Here is a 25,439-nt window from a genome sequence, read left to right as displayed (position 1 = left end):
AAGTGATCACAGAAGAGGTTCTGGTTTTGCTGGGAGCATGGGAAGGATGGAGAAAGGGCAGGGCTGCTGGGGCTGTGGGGCCAGGATTGCCCCAGAAGAAGGGAACAGAGCCGCAGCGAGCTTCTGAGCACAGGCTGGGGAGCAGGCAGAAGTACAGGCAGAGGGAGAGAGGAGGCAGAGGCAGAGAGGAGGCAGAGGCAGAGAGGAGGCAGAGGCAGAGAGGAGGCGGAGGCAGAGAGGAGGCGGAGGCAGAGGCAGAGGCAGAGGCAGAGAGGAGGCAGAGGGCAGAGCCTAAGGAACACCCCCAATTAAAGGGAGGAGGAAGGGAGGCAGGGAAAAAAGCACAACCAAGGAGAGGGAATCCCAACAGCTGGGCCAGGAGCACAGCGGTGGGGATGGGACTTGGATTGAGGCCCCTGAAGATAATGTTTCAGTCCACTGGTGAGGTGACTGAAGAGATGTGTAGACAAAATACACAGACTCTTCTTCCAAACGTGATAGGCAAAGGAAGGCAACAGGAGTGTGACGAGAAGCACGCTGGAGGAACTCTGGGGGAAAAGCAGGGACACCTGCTGACAGTGAGAAGAGAATGCAGGTGGAGGACAGGCACTAACTGAGGAGGCAGCACCCGAGAGGCAGCACTGAAAGCAGGGGTAGGCTGGGAAGAGAGGCCACTCACTGCACCCAAGGCCTGAAAGAGGAGACAGTGACATTCAGGAAGCCACAGTGACTTTCTGACATGGAGGAAGCAGGAGGCAGCAGAGATGACAGGGTCATGTGCAGAGGCGGGACTGGGGATGTCACCATGGGACAGAGCCAGGGAGTGCCACAAGAAGGGCGGGCAGCTCCCAGAGCTAGTGGGGCCTACTAAGGCCAGAGCACGAGCACCAGACAGCCCAGGCTGCAGACTGTCAGCCTCTCCTGAGGCTCAGATGGCCAGGGAGTGCCAAGCCAGGCACAGGGTCTGTGTGAGGAGAGAGCCTAGAGAATAAGAAAGGACAGAGCACAAAGGGTGCAGGTGGAGCAAGTTAGGGAGGCGTGGGCCAGGTGGAGGTGTGGGGCTGGGGTCCCCGAGTTCCTGGTGGCCAGGCAGCTCTGTGGAGCACGGAGGACCCTGCATGAGCTCTTGGTGCAGCTGAATTTAACAGCAGACTCCTCAGTCCATGAGGCCAGCAGTGCCCAGCACAGGGTCCCCCACACCGACAGTGGTAACCCCTGCCTCCTGCAGGCATTTCAGGCCAGGCCTTGGAGGAGAACACCACCCAGTGGCACCTCCTGCATGACTCTGGCCACGTCACTTCACTGCTCAGCTCCTCTCTTGTAGCAAAGGGCTCTATTTCTGCCTCGCGGAGTTGTTGAGTGAACAAGACATAATGTATGGGAATGACTTCATGGATGAGAGCAGGAATGAGGACCTGGAATGCCCAAGGCCAGCCCATAGCCACCAATAATTGGTGGCTATGATTGCAACAGCCAGTGTCATGATGGACAGCAGAGAGAACGTGAAGAAACTCCCAGACCAATAGGAGAAGACACGCACCACACCCCCTGCAGCTGTCCCTACAGCTGGAACGAAGTCACAGCAGGACTCCCAAGGGCACAGGGAAGGGGAGGGTACAATCGCTGGCAGAAATGTACCTTAATGAGCGTGGGGGTGGACTTGGCAGTGGGGACAGTGGTTCCATTGGTGAGGCTGGGAGGCAGCAGAGGTGGGGGAGGCAGAGGAGGCTGCTCTGCCAGGAAAAGCATTTCTCTGGAATCCGGGCCCATCGGAAGTTGAGACAGAACCTGAGAGGGAAAAAGGGAAGTGAGGACATGGCCACCTCCAGGTAGGGTGTGCCCAGCCTGCCCTGACCCTACACAGGGTCCTCAGATGCCACCACTGTCAGAGGGCAAATGGTGGGCAGAGACTGGAGGAGGAGAAGAGCAACCCCCAGGGTGGCAGGAGCAAGGAGGAGCTAGGAAAGAGAGAAGGCAATGAAAAGGTCACAGAACTGAATATACTCAAGAAAAACAGGCTGCTCCAAATAAATGAATACAGACTGGGCCAATGAGGTTTTGCAATCCCACTGCAAGGCAGCCATGGCCAGCATCGTCCTCCACCTGACCTCTGGCTGCTGGAGAGGGGCCACTGCCCACATCTCCCACCACTGGGGAGCTCAAGCAGCCAGCACCTGAGCAACTAGGGTAGCATCCCCCTGGCTTCCCTGTGCCAGAGCAGGAGGCATCCCGTGGCCCAGGAGAGAGACCTTACTCTGAGCAGTCCTAGCACCTTGGAGCTGGGGAAGCATCTGGAAGCACACACTCACCTGGGTGGGGGATGCAGAGGTGGCACTGGGCAGTGGTTCGCTGACTCGGGCCTCCAGGGGTGACGGCACAGAACCCTGGGACTCATGGCTGGCAGGCTGCTCGGGGGATAAGGCATCACTGCTGTCCTCATCGAAGGAAGAGCTGTCTGCTACTTTGGGATAGTTCACCTGGCCCACTGAAACCCAAAGCTGGTGTGAGATTCCACCTCCAGCCCAGGGCACAGGTGAGCAGGGACAGGTCTTGCTCACAGGCCACAAGCAGAGTGCCTGGCCCAGAGCCCACATGCCCTGTGAGGCAGGCAAGCCAAGGAGACTAGCAGCCAATCTGCTTTCTTGGTCCAAAAAAGCTCTGGTCATCATCATGACCCTGCAAGAGAGGCCAGAAAGGCCTCCTAGGCCATCAGAGTGACCTCATGGGCTGAGCAAAGGCCTCCTTTAGCCTCTTGCTTGTAACTCTATACTGTGTTTAGTCTTCAATGTCAAGTTGTCCCTCCCTCCCTTGCTCCTCCCTGGGAGACCCGGGCTACCTTTCTACCTCAACCGTCTCCCTATTGTTAAAGGTACTTTGTATCTTCATCCCACACTACACAAAACTCTCTTCTTCCCCCATGATGCTTACAGATGGTGCAGTGAGGGCTCTGAACCAGCTAACCAGGGACCAGAAGAGCCTGGGTAACAGCCCTGTGAGTGTAGCTGAATTCCCCAGAGGCCAGGAACAGACTAAGGAGCCTGGCTCTGGGCTTCGGATGGAGGGTATCCCAGAAAGGGGATGTTTGCCTGCACAGGTGAAATAGAGGAGGTGTGGTGACCTCCTCTAGAGGCCAGTGGCTTGCAGGGACCCAACACCTGGGTAGGAGGGGCACCAGAAGAAAACATCCTGCTGGCTGTCACTGCCCTGGCCTGACCCTACTGCCAAGCTCTGGATGACTGTGAATGCACGTCCTTCTGAGGCCAACTGGGAGGCAGAGGCAGGGGAGGAGGGCGCAGCACAGAGCTTCTGTTCCATGGGGTCCCAGTGGGAAGGGAAGATGGGAACAGAGGCAAGGAGGCTATTTCAAAAGTCACTGTCAGAGCCACCGGCTCAACACTGTCGTGGGAAGAGGGGGGAGTGGCAGGTTCTGAGCTGATCTGCCGTCCGTGCAGAAGGAACTGAAGCAGTGGTGAAGGCAGGGGTGAGCTGCCGCCCAAGCCTGGGGAAGTGTGCTGTGTGGGAAGACCCCAGGTAAGGAAGAGGAACAAAGAGCAACAGCTCAGGCTGGGTTTGTCCGTGCAGTGGCTGTCCGAGGAGCTCTTGCCCACCAGGGCCGGGGCCGGGACCTGAGGCTCTCTCCTCCCTCAGGACCCGGAAAGGACGCATCTGAGCTTCTTCCTTACTGGCGACTGTGGTGGTGGCTTGCTCCTCTGTCCCCTCATCTGTCCCAGTAGGGGCAAGTATGCAACACACAGAACAGGGCTTGCTGACCACGTGTACTTCATGCCAGACACACGGCTAGATTTCCCCCACAATCTCCTACTCCCAGCAAGGGCACCTGATTTGGGACAACAGCCCCATGGCAGCCAGTACTGACAATGGTGAGCAAAGGTGGAAGAACTGTAGCTTCCACCAGATTAGTCCAACCCAAGGAAGCTGCTGGCCGTACTGTGGAAAATCCAGGGCTGGTACAGGCCAGGGTCACTACAGACTATTTCTCTCTCCACTCACAGTCACATCCTGGGAACAAAGATGGGGTCCCTGCCCTCCAGGAGTTTATGGTCCAGTTGCCTTGGAGCCCAGTGAATGCTCCGCTAGAGAGAAAACAGAAGCTAAGGGCACACTGAGGAGAGACTCAGAGAAGTCTTCTTGAAGGAGAGGACTTAAAGTGAACCTTGACGATAACTGAGGGGCCTGGAAGAAGGGTGGGATGGGGAGCTTAGATGTATGGGGAAGACCCCAAACCCCATCAGCCCTTTTCTCAGGCCTCAGAACGGTCCGCTCCCCCTGCTCCCACTGCCCGCTTCCTTCCCACTCATCTGAGCCAAACTTCCTTCCCAGCTTTGCCTCTCCTATCTGAGCCAAACCTCCACCTCAGCCAGGGTTCCATTTCCTCGTCTTCCTCCCTCCTCTTCCTCTGAAGGTGCCCATCCTCCCATCTCCTTGACTCTTTCCTCTCAGCCCAAAAACCTGCTCCATTGCATCCAGCCTGAAAATCCCTCCTTAAGCCAGCACCTGCCTCTGTTTTCCTTCTCCACAGAACTATTGAGCAAATGACCTACATTTGCCATCACCACCTCCTTCCCTCCTACTCAACTGTACAATCTGGTTTTTGCTGGCAAATGCTCTGTGCTCCTTAAAGTCCCCAACAGTCAGCCCATTGCCAAATTCCTCAAACAAGCTGTGCTCAGACAGGCCTCCAGGCCACTGCCTGTGCTGTTCCCTCTTGTCCCTCTGCACCTTTTCCACTTGGCAAACTCTGACCCAGCCTCTAAGCTGCCCCCAAACGTGCTATAGTGTGGGTACTTCCCTGGCCACCAACACCTGTCCCCATCCCTGAGAGAAGTCCCTCTGCTGAGCTCCCAGAGCACTGACACACACATATCCATTGTTACACTGTCCATTACAGCAGCTGCCAGCTGGTCTAGAATGAGTGTTACTGCTGACAACAGCAGCAACCATTGTGTGAGTCTCTCTAGGCGCCAAGGACCATCCATCACCGTGTGTGATCCTGCAAGCAGTCGCACAAGGCAAGTGACTCAGAGACAATGTCACAGGGCCATGGCCTTCCTACTAGGCAGCACTGGCATCTGACTGGGAACCAGACTCAGAAATCAGTTGTTTATACATTAGTCTTCTCACATCAGACCTATGTGAATTCTTTTAGGGCACAAGTCATATTTTATTCATCTTTGTGACATGAGGACTTCACACGGCCTGGCACACTGCTGACTCTCAGCACACATTTATCAGACTGTGGCTGGCTGCAGCATCCAGAACTGGCTTGGCCCCTACACTGGCCTATAACTAGGGGCTGCTGAGGAATACACAGAGGAAACCACTGAGATGAGGCAGGACGAACGCCAGGGAAAATCTGTGAATTATAAGGGCTACTGTACCAACATGGGGAAAGGGCTCCTCCGGGCCCATTGTGGGCCAGCCTCCAGTAGGGTGGCTACAATGCAGAGGAGGCCCTAGAAACTGCCAGTCGCCTCTAATCAGGGCCCAAGGCCTAACTCAGCATGCCTTGGGGGGTCTGCTGCAGTGTTTCCCCTCTGCCCAAAACTAAAACTCATGTTAGAGGAAACCCTGAGCCTCCTTCTCTGAAGGCACAGCTGCCTCAGGAGGGGCAGGCAGGTGCTGCCTTGTCAGAGATCGGATCTTGGGCCCACTGCAGCGAAGGAGACATGTCTGTACCAATTATCACCAATATCTAAGAGTAAGATAATAAATATATTTGGTTTTTGTCCCCCAGTTCTCATCACAGAGCAGCTAAAATCACAGAGCAGCTAAAACCCTTGGAATTTCCTTAAGGTCAGAAGTATCTTCAGTTATGTATAACAAGCCCCTTTCCACAACACTTGAGCTTATGCTAATGTGATAATCTGGGAGAGACTAAGGATTGGGCCAGTCACCAGAGACACCAAGTGATCAGAGGATTAGAGGACTGGAAATATCAGCGCCATCCACCAACCTCCAGGAAAGTGGGGGTGGGTATGTAGGACGTGGAGTGGGGGCCCTGAGATCAAGCTCTATAAAAACTCTTGGATAACAGGATTTGATGAGCTTCTCTGGCTACTGGGAGGGTGAAGGCCAGGAGTGGGCAGGGAAGTTCCAATACCACCACTCCCCCGGCACCCCACTACACTGTGCCATCCATCCCTCTCTCTGGCTGTTCCTCTGCATCCTTTATCGTAAGCCAGCAAATGTAAGTGAAGTGTTTCCCCAGGTTCTGTGAGCCATCCTAGAAAATTATCAAGCCCAAGGAGAGGGTACGGGAACCCCAATCTATAGCTAGTTGGTTAAAAGCAAATGTAGTGGGGGGAGGGGGAGGGATAACATTAGGAGATACACCTAATGCTAAATGACAAATTAATGGGTGCAGCACACCAACATGGCACATGGATACAGATGTAACAAACCTGCACATTGTGCACATGTACCCTAAAACTTAAAGTACAATAATAAAAAATAAAAAAATAAATAAATAAAAGCAAATGTAAAATAACCTGGGGCTTGGGACCAGCATGGGAAGTGGGGCTAAGTCTTGTGGGACTGAGTCCTCAACCTGTGGGATCGGACGCTATCTGCAGGTAGATGGCATCTGAAAAGAACTGGAGGACACCCAGCTGGTGTCTACGGGAGAACTGCTTGGTATGTGGGGTAATACCATGACAGAATACCAACACCAGAAGTATTCTGCATGGAGTGTAAATACAGAGAAAAACGGCTTTTTCCCTTTTACGCTAAAGGAATCAAGTCCAAACTCCCAAGTGTGCCAAGGGGCCCTGCACGTCCTGGACTGTGCTTACTGCTCCCATCTCGTTTTTATTTTTGAGACAGGGTCTCACTCTATCACCCAGGCTAGAGTGCAGTGGCACAATCATAGCTCACTACGGCCTTGAACTCTTGGACTCAAGCAATCCTCCCACCTCAGCCTCCTGAGCAGCTGGAATTACAGGTGTGTGTTACCACACCCAGCTAATTTTTTTATTTTTTTGTAGAGATGAGTCTCCCTATGTTGCCCAGGCTGGTCTCAAACTCCTGGGCTCAAGTGATCCTCCCGCCTCGGACTACCAAATCACTGGGGACCTGGCCTCCCACCTCTCATCTTGACACTCTCCCTTCCAGTTTCTTCTCATCAGGTCCTAGGGTTGTTCTCCCTGCCTGGAGCATCGTCCTCTCCTCCCTCGTCCCACCCTCTCCCATACGCTTTCATGAATTCCTACTCATCCTTCAGCCCCAGGCTTGGCTGTCACCTCCTCTGGCAGCTGCACCCTTCCTGATGCAACCAGGTTGAGTGACCCTCCTCTGTGTTTCCAGAGTATCCTGTGCTCCCTCCAGCACAGCTTCTCTATCCTGCCTATTCACCTGCCTGTTACCTGCTCCTAGGTGTGAGCTCTATTAAGGACAAACGAACTTGGTCTGCTCTGTGGGGCTGTGGTCTTAGCACCTAGCACACTGTTTGGGTCCATTAATATTTGTTGAGTGAAATATCCGTGGAAAGGGCCAGTCTGCAAGAAGAGATTTCACTAATAAAGAGTATGACACAGATTTCTAATTCCTGACATCTCCACATGTTCACACACACTGATCCTGACATCTGTCTACTCTGTGAAAGAGTAGATAGTAGAAAGAGGAAGCAACCCGAGTTTACAAAGATGGAAAGTGAACAGAGCAAGGCCTCTGTTATTATTTACTGTTGTATGTCCCTGTTTCTTAAAGCAACAGGCACTATCCCAAATTAATACAACCTGTGCATGAGGCTCTCAAACTCTGTGCCTTGGTTCTCCCAAGGCTAAGCAGGAAGTCAAAGATTAAGAAGTCAAGAGCCTCAGCCCAATTCTGCTTCAGCCTGGCACTCCCTCCCCTCCTGCATCTCAGCTGCCTCTCACACAGGATGGCTGGGTCCTCCTCACCAATGATGGCTTCCTTCAGGCTGGACTCAACAGGAAGGATGTTCTTCTCCACCAGCTCCATGGGGCCAGGCCTCTGTGCAATCTTCTCATTGAGGTCATCGGCTAGTCTGGCTCTCTTCAGCTTCAGCTGCTTGGCCTGGAGGGACGGCTCAGCCGAGGTCTCTGCCCATGGGAGAGAAAGCAGTGGGTGCAAGAAGATATATGAGTGGACGTGGTTCTGCCCTGGGAACTCCAGAGCAGCTCTCCTTCCTCCTGGGCAAGAGCAGAGACTGTCAGAATGGTAAGCATATTCCAAGCAGAGAAGAGTGGCCTGCCTTGAAGTTTCACAAAGACAAGAGAAGGGGTTCCCACTGTGACCACGCAGTACACGGTCACACACAATTATAACCAGGCAGAGGCAAGCCCAGAAGACTTTCTGAGGTGGAGCTACAGAATGGAAGCAGCAACAGATGACAGAACGGTCTCCACTCCCTCAAACTTGCTGTGTTACTGAGGCAATTCACATCTCTGCTCTGGGTTTTAGTGCCTTTGTCTGCAAAATGTGGGACTCAGACTAGAAAAGTTCTCTTCCAGCCCCCAAAACAGCTCAAAACTAGACAAACGGCTGGGCGTGGTGGCTCACGCTTGTAATCCCAGCACTTTGGGAGGCCAAGGCATGTGGATCACCTGAGGTCAGGAGTTCGAGACCAGCCTGATCAATATGGTGAAACTCTGTCTGTACTAAAAATACAAAAATTAGCCGTGCGTGGTGGCATGTGCCTGTAGTCCTAGCTACTCAGAAGGCTGAGACAGGAGAGTCGCTTGAGCCTGGGAGGTAGAGGCTGCAGTGAGCCAAGATTGTGCCACTGCACCTGGTGACACAGGAAGACTCTGTCTCAAAACAAACAAACAAACAAACAAACAAACAAACAAAAAAACCCAAAAAAACACTAGACAAACAATAAGTAAATATATTTATGCTGCTTCCAGGAGCCAAAACCTTTTCTTCATTAAAAATGTGGAAAGAGAGCTGGGCGCAGTGGCTCATGCCTGTAACCACAGCACTTTGGGAGGCCGAGGCGGGCGGATCACCTGAGGTCAGGAGTTCGAGACCAGCCTGGCCAACATGGTGACACCCCATCTCTACTAAAAATATAAAATATTAACTGGGTGTGGTGGCGCTCATCTGTAATCCCAGCTATTCGGGAGGCTGAGGCAGGAGAATTGCTTGAACCTGGGAGACAGAGGTTGCAGTGAGCCATGATCACACTACTGTACTCCAGCCTGAGCAACAGAGCAGGACTCCATCTCAAAAAAAAAAAAAAAAAAAAAGCGGGGGAAGAAAAAAAAGGGAAAGACGTGTGCAGCTGGGGCCAGGTGGGTACATCTAGAATAATATTGGATGGAGCATGGTATATCACGGACACTCAAGTGAATGCCAAGTGAATGACTGACTGAATGAATGAATATAAAAAAGTAAGTAAGTTTATTTTAAAAACAGATTTTAGATCAGGCATGGTGGCTTGTGCCTACAATCACAATAACAGAGTAAGACTCTGTCTCAAACGAAACAAAACAGACTTTGGCAGAGCGAAGCGATCTCACACCAAGGGATGGTGAGACCCTGGAGAAGAGGCCAAGCCAAACTAACAGCATGTGACTGTGCTTTCTGAGAGTCCCTCAGACCAGTGGCGGCTACTATGGCACAGCTGTCATACTGTGTTAAGGCTCTGGCTTACCCACTACCAACAGAAATGGGAGAAGAAAGAGGCAGGAAGGAAATGGGTAGTGCAGTAGTGAGTACACACAGTGAGAACTGGGTCTAGATGAAAAAGCAATTCCAATCTCCACACCTTCCAAAATGTGCATCCTGACCAGCTCCGATCTCTCCGGCCGGGAACGAATCTTCCGTTTGAGATAGTCCTCTGTCTACAGAAAAAACACACCAAGAAACTCTCAAATCCAGGTCACAGGCTTATGGCATGGACAGGATCACAAAAGCAGCCCTGGCCATGGTAGCTGCTGACCACCTCTGCAGCCCCCACAACTTTAACTTGGTGACTGCAGGGTTCAGATGCAAGAGGAGGCCTGGGGAGAGCACATCAAAATCCAACTGCATCTGCCAAGGAAGGGCACCATCCTTCAAGACCATCTGTGTCTCTGAGGCTGGACTGACAATATATCTATTAAAAAACGATTACTTCTACTACCATAAAAGTCATATATGTCCAGCAAAGAAAATTTAGAAAACTAAAAAGAAAAATAAAATAAAATAAACTTTAATCAGCCACTGTTAGTATTCTGGGATATCTGTTTCTAGTTATTCTTCCACGCAGAAAATAGGCTTAACTTTGCAGAGCTGTAATCATACTGAATATGATTTTATATCCTGCTTTAAAAAATGTAACACTGGGCCAGGCACGGTTGCTCACACCTGTAATCCCAGCACTTTAGGAGGCCAAGGTGGGTGGATCACCTGAGGTCAGGAGTTTGAGACCAGCCTGGCCAATGTGGTGAAACCCTGTCTCTACTAAAAATACAAAAATTAGCCAGACATGGTGGCTGGCGCCTGTAATCCCAGCTACTTCGGAGGTTGAAGCAGGAGAATCACTTGAACCCGTGAGGTGGAGGTTGCAGTGAGCCAAGATTGTGCCACTGCACTCCAGCCTGGGCAACAAGAGTGAAACTCTGTCTCAAAAAACAAACAAAAAAACCCAAAAACCAAAAAAAAAAAAAACAAAAAAAAACCAAAAAACTGTAACACTGCATGATCTCATGGGCATTTTCCATTCATTTTGAATGGCTGCCAAATGGAATACTAATTTTGACACATGGTATCAAAGCTCTAGTTCCTCAAAGTCCAATGTCCTAATTTCTGCATTTATGAGACTCTGGGCAAACTAAACCAGTCCCTCAACAGTCACAGAGCCGTCTCACCAAACGGGGCTAATTATAATATATATATTCCCCCAGATCTGACTCTATAGAGTCTGTGCTCTTAACCTCTGCACCAAAATTTTCAAACCACAGAACATTAGTGGATCAAGACCAGCATAGGATAAGACAAGCCAAAGGACACTAGGAAATGAAGCCTCGGAGGACATTATATATAGTAAAGGTAAAGACTGGAAAAAATTGGAAAAAAAAAAAAAAGACTTGTCCTCACCTAGCCATCTGCTGCCTTGTTGTTCTGGCTGGGCAGCTCTGTGCCAGCCCAGGGGTGGCTGAGCAATCCAGGAGATGGTTTAAAGTGACTGTGGGCTCTGGATCTATCACCCCATGTGCAGTGGGCAGAAGTACTGCCTCAGCTGCAGCAGAGATTGGTAGAGCAGGTGTCAGGTGCCGCAAGTCTTCACAGATGACAGTGGAAGGCTTATTCTCTAAGCCATCTGAAGCTCTGACCAGTGGCCATGACTGAGGTAGAATACAGTACTGATTAAGAAAATATATGGAGGAGCTTCTGGTTTGTTAAAGGCATGGAGGTGCTAGGAGGGTGACACATCCACCTGGAGAGAGCACAGAAGCTCCTCGTCCCTTCCCACATACCTACACATCTCTTCCACCTGGCTGTTCCTGAGTTGTATCCCTTGTGACAAATAGTAAACATATTAATAATGTCAAATGGCTGAAACCTCACTACCTAGAGGCTACTCTGGACTGGTTTAGAGAGTACAAGGTCTCTGATGGAAAACCAGAGAACTTTCGGGGCCAAATTTAAAGATACGGATTTTGCAACTGATATCATTAAAGGCATTCATGACCATTGAAACACATTTGTGTCGAAGAAAACGGAGGGGACAAAATCAGTTTGACAAGGTACAGTGGTGGATGCCTACACATCCCAGCTATTCAGGAGGTCAAAGGCAGAAGGACTGCTTAAGCGCAAGAGTTGGAATTCAGCCTGGGCAACACAGCAAGATCCCACCTCCAAATTACAAAAAAAGAAAAACAAAGCCATCAGTTGTGTAAATACAACAGCATCTCAGAGCCCCTCAAGTGTGATCCTGACATAGCTGAAGCCATTGGTGGATGCTTTCCCACCACCATGTATAGTTGCCTTATGTAGCACACACAGATGTGGGTAGCTGGTTCCAACACCAGAAAAAGAAATGAAACTTCTCTTGAATACAAGCTGATATTGCTGTGTCTTACTCATCTGGAAGTATGAGATGCAAAAGTAGCAGCTTTTCAAAGCTTTAAGCTTTTAGAATCAAGTAAAGCAAATTCTGCTATAACCAATCCAATATATTCATTTTTCATATCTCAACTAAGATAATTTTTAGTACATGCATAAATATGGAAGTAGTTATTGTAATGTGGAAGTCATTTGTGAACAGATGTGCATGGTAAGCAAATTGAACGTTGTGGTTACCATGTGTTAGGAAATAAAATCATTTTGCTCAAAAAAAATCTAGAATCCACAGACAAAGTTTTGACTCCCAGCTTTGCCACTTATTGGCTGGACAAGTGAGTTAACTTCTCTTAGCTGCATCTATAAAATGAGGATAATACCACCTAATTCATAAGAGTTGATATGAGGATAAAAAAGAAACAGATACAACCTCTTACATAAAGGTGCTCAATAAAACAGACTCTTCTAATCAGCTCTACTGGTCCCTGCCTATTTGAGAAGTAGTCAAGGAAATGGTGGCCAGTCTTCTGACCGAACAGGCACACAGGCAATGCCATCCTTTCCCCCAACACTGTAGTCTCCAGTGCTGTCAGCAAACTAAACCACTGCTGCTTGTTACTCTTTTGGTTCCCAGGACCCATGACCTCATTCTTCCCACTTACTCTAAGAATTAATCATGATTTTCTAGGCGGGGGGGGAGGGGGGGGAGGGGAATGAAAGAAAGTAAAAAAAAAAGTCTTGGAGGTAAATATTTCTGACACTCTAAAATAGCTGTGAGGCTGGGTGCGGCGGCTCCTGCCTGTAATCTCTGCACTTTGGGAGGGCAAGGCAGGCAGATCACTTGAGGCCAAGAGTTCGAGACCAGGCTGGCCAACATGGTGAAACCCCATCTCTACTAAAAATACAAAAATTACCCAGGCGTGGTGGCGGGAGCCTGTAGTTCCAGTTACTTGGGAGGCTGAGGCAGGAGAATCGCTTGAATCTGGTAGGCAGAGGCTGCAGTAAGCTGAGATCACACCACTGCACTCCAGCCTGGGTAACAGAGTGAGACTCCGTCTCAAAAAATAAAGTAAAATAAAATAGCCGTAGGTCTTAAGGAGATGCAGCCTATGATCTGTCTAGGGGGATTATCTTCCCATGATTTTATGTGAAAGGAAAAAGTAAAGGGAGTGTGAGGGGGAAGGAAGTTCTGGTGACTTCCCCATCTCTACCCACATTGGGCAGCAGAATATTCCTCAGGGGCCCCTGGGGAACTGAAACTGAGAGTTGGGATGGGGATGCAAGTAAGGTGCTGCAGCAGAAAACTTGGGCTTGGAGTGTGGGACAGTTTCTGCTTTCCACAAGAGTCAAGTGGATACCACCTACTCTGGGCAGATGGAGACCAAGGAGGTTTCCTGCCCCTTGGAAGGCCCGTCCTGTGAGGTGTGGGCAGTGTAACCCTGGACTTGGGAAGCTTTTCCATTGGCTAATGTTTGTGTCCCAACATCTACAAAAGGTTAAGTGGAATTAAAGATAGGGAAATACCAGTGGTCTCCAAAGCACTCCAAAATTCACAGAAGGAGGATCGGGTGATCATTCCATATCGTTAAATGTACTAAAAGAGAAACCTCATTCAAATCATGTTCCATATAATCACCATGGGAGGTAAATAACAGAAGGGATGAAGTAGGAGAAGCAGAGCTTTCCATTTAAAACTGCGAGGCCAGGGCTGGCCCTAGAGTCTAGCAGGCTCTGGCCTCAGAGTTCTATGGAAAGCTCTAAATGGAAATATAACCAGCAATGCAATGAGCTCTGAAAATGCTCTTTGGGAGTTCTGAGGGGGAAAAAAGGTACCTTACCCTGGCCCGCTCCAAGCTCCTTCTCTGCTCATGAAATGCAGCTGGACTTTTCAAAGCTGTTGAGAGAAGAACCGTAAAGAATTACCTTCAAGTGAAGCATCATGTCTAGTGCTACGATATTCAGTGGAGAAGGCATCTTAAATTCATGTTACTGGCTGGGCATGGTGGCTCACGCCTGTAATCCCAACACTTTGGGAGGTCGAAGCAGACAGATCACGAGGTCAGGAGATCGAAACCATCCTGGCTAACACGGTGAAACCCTGTCTCTACTAAAAATACAAAAAAATTAGCCAGGCGTGGTGGTGGCGGGCACCTGAAGTCCCAGCTACAAGGGAGGCTGAGGCAGGAGAATAGCGTGAACCCGGGAAGGGGAGCTTGCAGTGAGCTGAGATCGCGCCACTGCACTCTAGCCTGGGCAAAAGAGCGAGACTCCGTCCCAAAAAAAAAAAAAAAAATCACGTTACTGTTAGTAGTACTATAAATATCAGTTGAAGTGAAGGCAATGACACCTGAGTAAGCATTTATCTTCATAGTTTAGCTACCCCATTCAAACAGTTTTGGTAGAAACCAAAATATGACTCCTAATGGGAACTGTCACTGCCTAAGCTTGGGCTGTATAAAGTGCACCCATGGAATGTAACTTTAACAAACACCCTGGCCCATGACTGGACCGTCAGCCGCAAATCCCCCATCAGCTAGGACTCCAAGTACGCCTGCTAGACCTCACATTATTCTCAGGACACCTGCACACAGGAAGGGGCACAGATGCATGCCAGATTAACCTTACTTCCTCAACCTCACGAGGAATCATAAAGTGGCCAAACTGTTTCAAAGGGACAGTTAAAACCAAAAAGATATGTCCACTCGGCGCTATTTCCTTCTTCACTGCACCTGTTATTTATAGTGCTGCTAAAATTAACTTGAATTTCATCTCTAAGGACTAAAAGAACCCCATGGCAATTGTATGTGAAGGAACACACACAACCGACAGCTGACACGAAGGGCTCAGCTCTATTCTGGGGATACCACACAAAGACCACAAGTCTCGACTTCTGCAAACAACACTCAGGTGGCAAGACCAAACCAAGAGCCTCCAGAAAAGCTTCACCATGAATGGAGGGTCTGACTCCTTTTGTCAAAAACTTGGCTATAAGGACAAATAACAACTTAAGACACTCTGAGGATGAGAGGGAAAGGCCTGACTCACTTCAAGTAGGGAACAGAGGCAATAAGAGAGAAATTTATAAGACTGTGGTCAGTTTCACTTCTCCTGCCCTAGAATTTCCAAAGAGCTGTGAAACTGAGAGCAGAGATAACTTTTGCTAGGCTGCTGGCTGCGGTAGGAGTGCAGGGTTAAGGAGATGCTAAAAGTAGCAAGAGAGCATAGATAGGACCCTATCCTGCCTGGGCCTTTGTGCTTCTTCCTCCTTCCTCCCCACCCCCAGCGGGGGGCTGGGCCTCAGCAACAGCAGTCCCAGAAGAAAGCTTCAATTGTCCCAGCAGTATTTATTTTAAAAAAATTTTTGTGAATCTTAAGATAAAAAAGAAACTAGTCTTAAAAGTACTACTGAGATCCCATCTTCTAACAGAAGGGGGAGCTCTAGATTTAACAAATTAACATCAAAGAAAAACCAGTACAGGTTACGTCCCCAACCTACCTGGGCACTATCCAGGCTTCCCCACTTCTTACATGGGCAGGTCGTGGGCATTTCAGTGGGTAAATAGACACCCCCTGCACCTGCTTCTACTGTGTAAAGCTAGCTCAACTCCAAAGGTCTTGCTCTGCAGGAACCTGGGTGTGACGGATCACACATAACCTTGGCTCTTGGAAAGCTTAGCACATGCATGAGACAGTAAGTACAAAGAATCAAGAGAAAACGGACACTGTCCACCCCACCCCAGCTTCCTTTTCTGCCTCATTTTTCTCCGCAGCACTCATCACTGTCTTGACAGTCTTTATATAAATACTACATATCTGGCTGGGCGTGGTGGCTCATGCCTGCAATCCCAGCACTTTGGGAGGCCGAGGTGGGCAGATCATGAGGTCAGGAGTTCGAGACGAGCCTGGCCAACAAAGTGAAACCCCGTCTCTACTAAAAATACAAAAATTTTTGTACAGGAATGGTAGAGGGCGCCTGTAATCCCAGCTCTCAGGAGACTGAGGCAGGAGAATCGCTTGAACTCAGGAGGCGGAGGTTGCAGTGAGCCGAGATAGTGCCACTGCACTCCAGCCTGGGAGACAGAGCAAGACTCCGTCTCAAAAAAAAAAAAAAAAAAAAGGAGGGCAGAATACTACATATTTTTCTTGTTTACTCTCAGTCTCCCACGTTTACATTTACAACATGTCCCTATCAGAGCACAGCAAGGGTTTTGTCTATTTTTTTAGTTACTCACAGTATTCCCCAAGTGCCTAGAATACCAGGCACACAGTATACCCTCAATAATTATTCACTCAATGAATTAGTGAGTATTCTGTAAGAAACGGACACAAGATGACTAGTGACAGGAGGATGGGAGGATTCTGCAGCAGAGCTCTAAACTTTCATCTGAACAGTCAGAATTCTGGTTCTGAACTGGGTTCGAAACCTCACAGTTCTGGATAGACAGTCAAGGGATCTGTGTTCTAGTACTGAGTGCTACCAATTACTTCTGGGTGACATGGGCTGTGACTGCTTTCTGGGTCTAATTTTCTTCCAGAGTGAGAATCTGCCCACCTCTCGGAACCCTTGTAAGGAAGAAACGCCAGTGAGAGTGCCCTGAACCAAATGGTATATGTGTCGATATATTCAGGTGTTGCTGTCACCAAATGCTGTAATTTGGTTGAATCACTGGCTTGATTCACTCACAGGCCAGCTAGTTTCTGTACCACAGCCAGAGATTCTCTGTCTAAAACCCTGGCTGACTTGCTGCCTCAACAACCCACACTGGCTATCCCCAAAGGGTAAGGCACAAACCCAACTTCTAGAAGACCAATTCACCAGAACATCTTGAGGACATCATCTTCATGTACAAAGGGTGGTGCACCACTAGTGGAGCACAGGTGATAGGTGAAATGGCTATAGCATACACAGGCCCCCTCATCTGCAGTTTCGCTTTCCATGATTTCAGTTATTCTAGGCCAACCAAGGTCCAAAAATGTTACCGTATTTGAGTGGACCCATATTCACATAACTTTTATTACAGTGTATTGTTAAAATTGCTCTAATTTCTTACTATGTCGGGTTTACACATTGAATTTTGCCATAGGTCACATGTAAAGGAAAAAAAACAGTATATATAGGATTCGGTACCATTTGCAGTTTCAGGTATCCACTGGGGGGTCTTGGCACGTGTTCCTCAGGAATAAGGGAGGACTACTCTATATGAATTCCTATTTGGTCCTATTAAGGACATTTTCATGTAATGGCAAGAAAGGTATTAATATCTATTGGAAGCTTGTATGGAAAGCACTGTTCTAGATATTTTAAACCTGTTAGCTAATTTATCCTAATCATTCTACATGGTAGGTAATATCCCATTTTATAGATAAGGACAGGGCCAAAAAGGAAAGGCAAGCAAATAGCAGGGATAAGATTATAACCTAATTTTTTTAAGGGTCCTGAATTGGAAGATATAACCTAATTCTGTATCACCCTCAACCTAGAGTTCTTTCCACTCCTCTGTGTTGATTTCTTAACTTCTTCAAAAGTTAGAGAAGAGAGGCCAGGCATGGTGGCTCAAGCCTGTAATCCCAGCACTTTGGGAGGCTGAGGCAGGTGTATCACCTGAGGTCAGGAGTTCAAGACCAGCCTGGCCAACATGGCAAAACCACGTCTCTACTAAAAATACAGAAAAATTAGCCAGGCATGGTGGCAGGCACCTGTAATCCCAGCTACTTGGGAGGCTGAGGCAGGAGAATTACTTGAACCCAAGAGGCAGAAGTTGCAGTGAGCCAAGATTGCTCCATGGCACTCCAACCTGGGTGACAGGGCAAGACTCTGTCTCAAAAAAAAAAAAAAAAAAGAGAGAGAAAAGAAAAGAAACTGTTGGGTAGGGGGACAAGGTAGCTTCAATGTTCAATAACACACACTGTTTAGATGCATATCTGAGTCCAGGCAACATACAAGAGTCAGCTTGGCCACAGCACTGGGTAAAGACCAAGGCAAAGAAGGCTCAGAAGAGGGGTTCAGGGACCCATCTGAGGGGCCCCAAGGCTCTCAAGCATTGAGAATCATCGTTCAAAACCTGGAGCTCACCATGTAACAGCCTTTGGCACTGATACTAGAAGACAAGTTGGAGAAGCTGAGACACGATAGCTGGTCAGAAGAACCAGAAACGAAGACCAAGAAAAGAATTCAAGATAGGGCCGGGCGCAGTGGATCACGCCTGTAATCCCAGCACTCTGGGAGGCTCAGGCAGGCAGATCACCTGAGGTCAGGAGTTCAGGACCAACCTGGCCAACATGACGAAACCCCGTCTCTACTAAAAATACAAAAATTAGCTGGGTGTGGTGGCGGGCACCTGTAATGCCAGCTACTCGGGAGGCTGAGGCACAACAATCACTTGAAACTGGGAGGCGGAGGTTGCAGTGAACCAAGATTGCACCACTGCACTCCAGCCTGGGTGACAGAGTGAGACTCCGTCTCAAAAAAAAAAAAAAAAAAAAAGAATTCAAGATAATAATGACCAATCCCAAAAGACTGTTTCATTTTATTATAATAATAACAACATTATAATCTCACTGGACCCTCTTCACAGCCCATGAGGCAGGGACTGTTATTTCACATGTGATGAAACTGACACTGGCTGAGATGCAGCAACCTGCCAGATCACTCATTCATCGAGTGGTGGACCCCAACCCAGGTCTAGTTCTGCCTTCCCTTTCTTCCCTTGTCTAAACCTTCTGACAAGTGTGTCAGTTTCTCTCAGTCCCTGAGTAGGCCAGCTTAGTCTGTGCTCCTCTTTTCTCATTTTTAATTCTTCTCTCTGATAGCAGATTCAGCAATTTCAATAGCTACTTCTGCCAGGTGAAAGGAGGAGGGAGCACTGGCCCCTCTTCCTTCAAGTTTGTGTCAGGACTTCCTGTTGGGTGTTTCTCAGTTCATCTGGGGAGAGGCTGGAGTAGCCACAGCAAGTGCTCTTGGTGCACTGGGGTTTGAGGTGGAGAGGGCAACTCCTGTGTGTGTCCCGCCAGCTTTGTTAAAAGCCACCATGGGGAGGATAGCCTAGTGAAGGGATGTAAGAGTGATACAGGTAAGCCCTGGGCTTTCTTGATTGTAGGAGCAAATGACAGTGGGGAGTCAGAATCACCTCAAGTTCCATGCCAAAGAGGTAAGACACGAGGAAGCAGAAAATAGGTTTCCAAGTTTAGGCCTCTGACAATTGAAGAAAAAAACGACTTAAAGTTACCCCATAAATGTGCATCCAACTACGAGGGCTGCATTCATCTCAGACTCCATCTCCCCTCTCCCTGCTACCTTAATAGCTTTGCCAGGAGGAGCCAGCATATTACTCGAAACTGCATTTTCCCAGACACTACAAGAAAGCAGTCTCTAGAAAGGGAAGCCCCCAAAGACCAATGCAAAGACAAGAGCCATGTGTGTTTATAAGAATATACATATTCAATATCAGAGGGCAGTTCTCGATCCTTTCCTGCTGCCCCGGGAGCTAGTTCCATTGGAGCTCTTGTGTGGCTTTGTGTGAACAAAGGGAAGTGTGCAGAATATCCTGAAAGGAAAAATAACCAAGCTCCCCAGAGAAAATGAATGAACAGAAGTGGCCAAGAGGTGTGCCATTCTTAATCACAGTTTCAGTTCTAGATGTGGACCCCGCCCTGGCTGGCTACAACTACCAATTAATATTTTGTTCCTTCTTTCCAGCACCCATTTTCTTTCTCTCCTAACTTGTTTGCTGCCTAAATTAAATGAGGTCATTTGTGAATTAAAGAAATAAAAAGTGAAAAACTGTTTCCACTTTATTTTAAAATACATACTGGCATCCAGGCCGGGCGCAGTGGCTCACGCCTGTAATCCCAGCACTTTGGGAGGCCAAGGCAGGTGGATCACCTGAGGTCAGGAGTTCGAGACCAGCCTGGACAACATGCTGAAACTCCTCCGCCCCTTACTAAAAATACAAAAATTAGCTGGGCGTGTTGGTGCGCGCCTATAATCCCAGCTACTCTGGAGGCTGAGGCAGGAGAATAGCTTAAACCTGGGAGGCGGAGGTTGCAGTGAGCTGAGATCGTGACACTGCACTCCAGTCTAGGTGACAGAGCAAGACTCTGTCTCGGGGAAAAAAAAAAAAAAGAAATATATACACACACACACACACACACACATACACAGAGGCATCCAATATATAGTAAAGGGGGAGCTCAGTGCTGTGCTCAGTGTGTCAACACAGATGTGTGATGACAGCGCAGGGGCCCCAGCGCCAGATTGGTCTTGATTTAATCTGGCACTAAAGAATAAGTACGAAGACTCTTAAAAACCAATCTATCTTGGTAATTTAGGACATCAAGCCAACACTTTTCCCTCGCCAGCTCCCGATTTACTTAAACAAGTAGGTAAATGAGTCTTGTAGGATTCACAAGTAGTTCTAGAAATGCCTCTGAGCAAGGAATGACAGCAATTCATTATGAAACCTCATTTCCTCATCACTATCATGAAGGAATATGTATTAAGTGTCTAGGTCTGAATGTTGCTTTATTAGGTGTTATTATAATAAAAATGATGGTTCCTATCTCTGATAATACGCCAGAAGCTCACCAACAATTCTGTAACCAGAGGAACTCAAAGGCTATGAACATAATACACTTAATAGAGGTCACTGGAGTGCCACAGTCCAAGTAGCTCTTCTTTCAGGCAAGCCTGCTGGGTTTCTTTTTCCAGTGTGGAAGCAGGGACCATATACACAGAACATCAGTGGGGGCTACATGTGTGTATGGGAATAAACCCATTTAACAAACCAGGTAGAAATCAGAAATATATCCATCCATCCATCCCGCCGTCTGCCCGCCGACCCACCCATCCATCCATGTATCCAATAAGCAGTCCTTAAGTAAGCACTATGCCGGTCACTGAGGATAAGAATATACAGATGGGGTCCCAGCCCTCGAAGAGATGATGGTCTAGTGGAGAAAACAGACAAATATAAGATGGAAGTAAAATAGCAGCGGTAATTTAAGGCGCTATAAAGGACAAAAGAGGCAAAATTTGACCTGGGGGAACAGTGTGTAAATGAATTAAATAGGAACACCAAAGGCAGACAAGGAAGAATGGGGAGATAGCTGAGGCTAAGGAAGAACTAGAACACAAACATGAAGGTATAAAAGAAGAAGGCAAGCTCAAAGAACTACAAGTAGTTTGATATGGTTGAATTCAAGTGAGGATAATGTGGCTAGAAGAATAGGCTGGGCCCACTCCATTAAGAACTTTAATGGGCTAGGCACAGTGGCTCACACCTGTAATCCCAGCACTTTGGGAGGCCGAGGTGGGGGGTGGGGGGGGGATCAAGTGAGGTCAGGAGTTCGAAACCAGCCTGGCCAACATGGCGAAACCCCGTCTCTACTAAACAGACAAAAATTAGCCGGGTGTGGTGACGCACACCTGTAATTCCAGCTCCTGAGGAGGCTGAGGCAGGAGAATTGCTTGAATCCAGGAGGCGGAGGTTGCAGTGAGCCGAGATCATGCCACTGCACTCTAGCCTGAGTGACAGAGCAAGACTGTCTCAAAAAAACAAAAACAAACAAAAAAAACCTTAATGTACTACTGCAGAGGCTTCTGCTTCCGATGGCGTAGACATTTTTCTGTATTTTTGTCACTAAGTACTAGTTAAAACTCTGAACATTCTATATAAAACAAGCAAAAGTAAATTCTGTAAGGTGGAGAGAACTGGCTAGGGACCATGGGACCCAAAAAAAGAGACATGGTGATAAGTTCCCCATCCTCTCCCTTTTTTTTTTTCTGCTTCATATATCCAGGCTTAAAGCTGAAGATGCTGGCAACCCAAAAATGCCAGTGGGTATAGACAAAAAAAAAGCCCCAACAAAATATGTTCTCTGTAGCCAAATGATTAGGAAAGGGCAGCCCAGCACGATAGAAAACTTTTAGATACTTGTTCTACTCCAAATACCACGGAAAAAAAATGGTGATCTCATTCCCACCTCCCCATAAAGGCCAAGTTAGGAACCTAGACTTCCATCCTTGCAAGGGTGTAATGAGATGCCCCAATACCCCTGGCTGGGGTAGTGTCAGAGAGGGCCAAATAGGAAGCTGCTTTCATTCCCACCAGCCAGTAACAAACACCCCTCCCTACCTGGCATTCATAAGGCACCTCTCCCAGTCCCTGCTGGATGATGTCAGAGGAGGGCTGGTGGAGAGCCATGACTTTCACCACTGCCCAGTGGTAACAGTATGCAACCCCACCGTGGTGTGCATATAGACTACACTGGGAGCTGGAACTCTCGCCCCTAATGAGAAGTCCCTCTCCTACCACCAACTCAAATATCAATGGCTGCCAAATGAGGAATCTTAACTTCTATTTCCACCTGGTCATAACAAGATGGTACCATCCCCACCTTCCCTGTCGAACCAGATCTAAAAGGTCAGCTAAAACAGGAAAGAAAACACAGAGACTCCTAACATATTAAAAACATATGACAGCAGAATAAAGGAGACAAGGAAAGATTCAGTGAACCAGAATACAGAATAGAAATACCCAATCTGAACAACAGAAAGAAAAGAGACTGGGGAAGGGAAATAAAAGAACAGAGCCCCAGAAGCCTGTGAGACTTTAACAAAAAATCTAACATTGTGTCACAGAAGTGCTGAAAGAGAGGAAAAAGAGGGTGGGGCTGAAACAGTTCTTACGTTAATTGCTGAAAACTTCCCAAATTTGGCAAGATACGTAAGTCTACAGATTCAACAAGCCAAGTTAAACCCCAAATAAGATAAACTGGAAAAAAATTTATAGTAACATATGCCATAATTAAACTTTGGAAAACTAAAAGAAAAAATCTTTACAGCCAGAGAAAAACAATTTGAATGACAGTGTATTTCTCATCAGAAACCATGGAGCCCAAAGGAAGTGGCACGATATTTTTCATGTGCTATTAATGATTGTATCCTGAGATCGAAGTGTAGCCACCACATTCATCAGGGGAGGGATACATGGCAAGGGAAGGATATAATCAGAACTGCATGGAGGTGGGCGGGGGAGTTGCTTCTGACTTGATGTTTTATGTTTAAAAAAAAAAAAAAAAAAAAAAGAGGGCCTGGTACAGTGGCTCACACCCATAACCTCAGCACCCTGGGAGGCCAAGGCCAGTGGATCACTTGAGGCCAGGAGTTTGGCACCAGCTTGGGCAATGTGGCGACACCCACTCTACAAAAAAATTTAAAAACTAGTCAGGCATGGTGGCAATCACCTGTAGTCCCAGTTACTTGGGAGGCTGAGGTGGAAGAATCGCCTGAGCCGGGGAGATCCAGGCTGCAGTGAGCTGTGATCACACCACTGCACTCCAGCCTGGGCAACAGAATAAGAGCCTGTCTCAAATAAAAAAAAAATTATCAAGAATACACCTGGTGACTGCCATATATTAATTTCATTACCCCCAACAAACACACTCTCACAACTCCCTTCCCTCCCTCAATTTTGCACTTTTCAAACCTACAGAAACACTGAAAGAACAAATAATGAACAGCTTTATAACTCTGACCTAGATTGACCAGTTATCTTTTAGCCATATTTATTCTCTTTCTCTCTCTCATATACTGTAATTTTTTCACTTATGGAATCACTTGAAAGTTGCAGATATCAGTTATGACATTTTACCCCTAAATTCTTCACTGTGCATTTCCTAAGAATAAGGACATTTTCTTACATAACTAAGATACTTTTATCACACCTGAGAAAATTAATTCAATATAACCTACAGTCCATATCTGAATTTCCTCAATTGCCTCCAAAAATGTTCTTTTACAGCTGTTTAGATTTTTCCCCCAATCCAAGGTTTTGTTTGTTTTTTGAGATGGAGTCTTGCTCTGTTGCCCAGGCTGGAATGCAATGGCACAATCTCGGTGGTGCAATCTCGGCTCACTGCAACCTCCACCTCCTGGAATCAAACCATTCTCCTGCCTCAGCCTCCTGAGTAGCTGTGATTACAGGCGCCCGCCACCATGCCCGGCTAATTTTCTGTATTTTTAGTAAAGATGCGGTTTCACCATGTTGGTCAGGCTGGTCTCAAACTCCTGACCTCGTGATCCACCTGCCTTGGTCTCCCAAAGTGCTGGGATTACAGGCGTGAGCCACCACACCTGGTCCCAAGATTTAATCAAGAATCATGCACTGCATTTGGTTGCTGTCAATTTGGTCACAATCTAGAACAGTACCCTTACCTTTTTCATTTTCATGACACTGACTTGTTTTAAGTATCTAAGCTGTTTGTCTTGCACAATGTTCTGCATTCTAAATTTGCTTCCTCATGATTAGATTTAGGTTAAACACTTTGGCAAGAAGAAAACATAGGTATATGTACTTCTTAACATCAAGGGGGACATGTTATCAGGCTGTATAACCAGTGACGGTGCTAAAAGTTTGAAAGGTGACACCAGATCTGTCTTTGTAATTAACACATAATCTATGGGGTATCATTTTGAAGCCACGTGAAAATCCTGTTTTCCCACAACTAACTGCCTAATAACGGTTTTAGCATCTATTGATGATCCTTGTCTGAAATGATTTTTACAAAATTGATTTTTTCAATAAAATTGCAAAATAGCAAGGACTGCATTTTTCTGATCACTCTAGTAATGTTCAAGAGGCCACTTAAAAGAACAAATTGGAGTGACTGAGTGAATGGTTGTGCTATTACCAGACAGGTGATCCAGGGCGAGTAAACTTAGGGAAGTCGGGGAGAGACTGTGCTCAGTCTTGGAGAATCACAGAACTCAAGGATAGGCATGGAAGAGAGCCCACCAAGCACAGGAATCTGAGGAGGGTCACAGAGGTAGGAGGGGATGAGGCAAGGCTATTACCCCGAGTAAGCTTCAAGAAAAAGCCTGTAGACAGAAAGAGAGACGCTAACAGTGGGGAAGTCAGGCAAAATAAGGCTTATAAAGTTTCCAGAGAATCACTTATGCTTAGGAGATAGCCAGGGGTCTCAGAGCTATGCCAGTGGATTGGTGGAAGCACAAACTTACTGCAACAGATTAAAGAGTGAATAAGAAGTGAGAAAGTGGAGTTAGAGGTATGTGTCCCCTAAGAGGTTACTTAGAGATGTGCTAACAGTTCATTACTCATTCATTTTTCCAATAAATATCTGCGAGCCTACATGTGTCGGACCCTGTTTTAGTGTTGAGTTATTCATGTTTTCGTGGAGCTTATACTCAATTGAAGAAAGATATACATAAAACATGTAACACAGTAGGAGGCAGTATATGCTATGAAGAACTATAAAGCAAGTTATAAGTGACAGAGTGATGGGGTGAGGTCATTTTATATGGAGCAGTCAGGGAAAGACTTTCTGATAAGGTGACATTTGGCTGGGGGTGGCAGCTCATGCCTGTAATCCTAGCACTTTGGGAGGCCAAG

The 25,439-nt window shown here is 47.6% G+C and overlaps 1 protein-coding gene across 7 annotated transcripts in view; it reads right to left on the bottom strand.

Annotated features, from left to right (window-relative positions):
- Window positions 1-25,439, bottom strand: part of MRTFA (myocardin related transcription factor A) — a 232,145-nt gene that overhangs the window by 11,615 nt on the left and 195,091 nt on the right. For 5 of the 7 annotated variants that reach the window (XM_063622894.1, XM_063622896.1, XM_063622895.1 and 2 more), the window contains 5 exons: window positions 13,869-13,924; window positions 9,752-9,827; window positions 7,920-8,081; window positions 2,310-2,485; window positions 1,639-1,788 (listed from right to left, as the gene is read on the bottom strand). In XM_063622894.1, coding sequence (XP_063478964.1) covers window positions 1,639-1,788; window positions 2,310-2,485; window positions 7,920-8,081; window positions 9,752-9,827; window positions 13,869-13,924 — 620 coding nt within the window. Of the gene's footprint in view, window positions 1-1,638; window positions 1,789-2,309; window positions 2,486-7,919; window positions 8,082-9,751; window positions 9,828-11,064; window positions 12,137-13,868; window positions 13,925-25,439 lie in introns of those variants that run through there. The other 2 variants (XM_063622899.1, XM_063622898.1) reach the window with 2 other exon arrangements.

The sequence above is a fragment of the Symphalangus syndactylus genome, chromosome 18 (assembly GCF_028878055.3).
Source record: "Symphalangus syndactylus isolate Jambi chromosome 18, NHGRI_mSymSyn1-v2.1_pri, whole genome shotgun sequence".
Classification (NCBI taxonomy): Eukaryota; Metazoa; Chordata; class Mammalia; order Primates; family Hylobatidae; genus Symphalangus; species Symphalangus syndactylus.
This window is presented reverse-complemented; position numbering and strand designations above follow the sequence as displayed.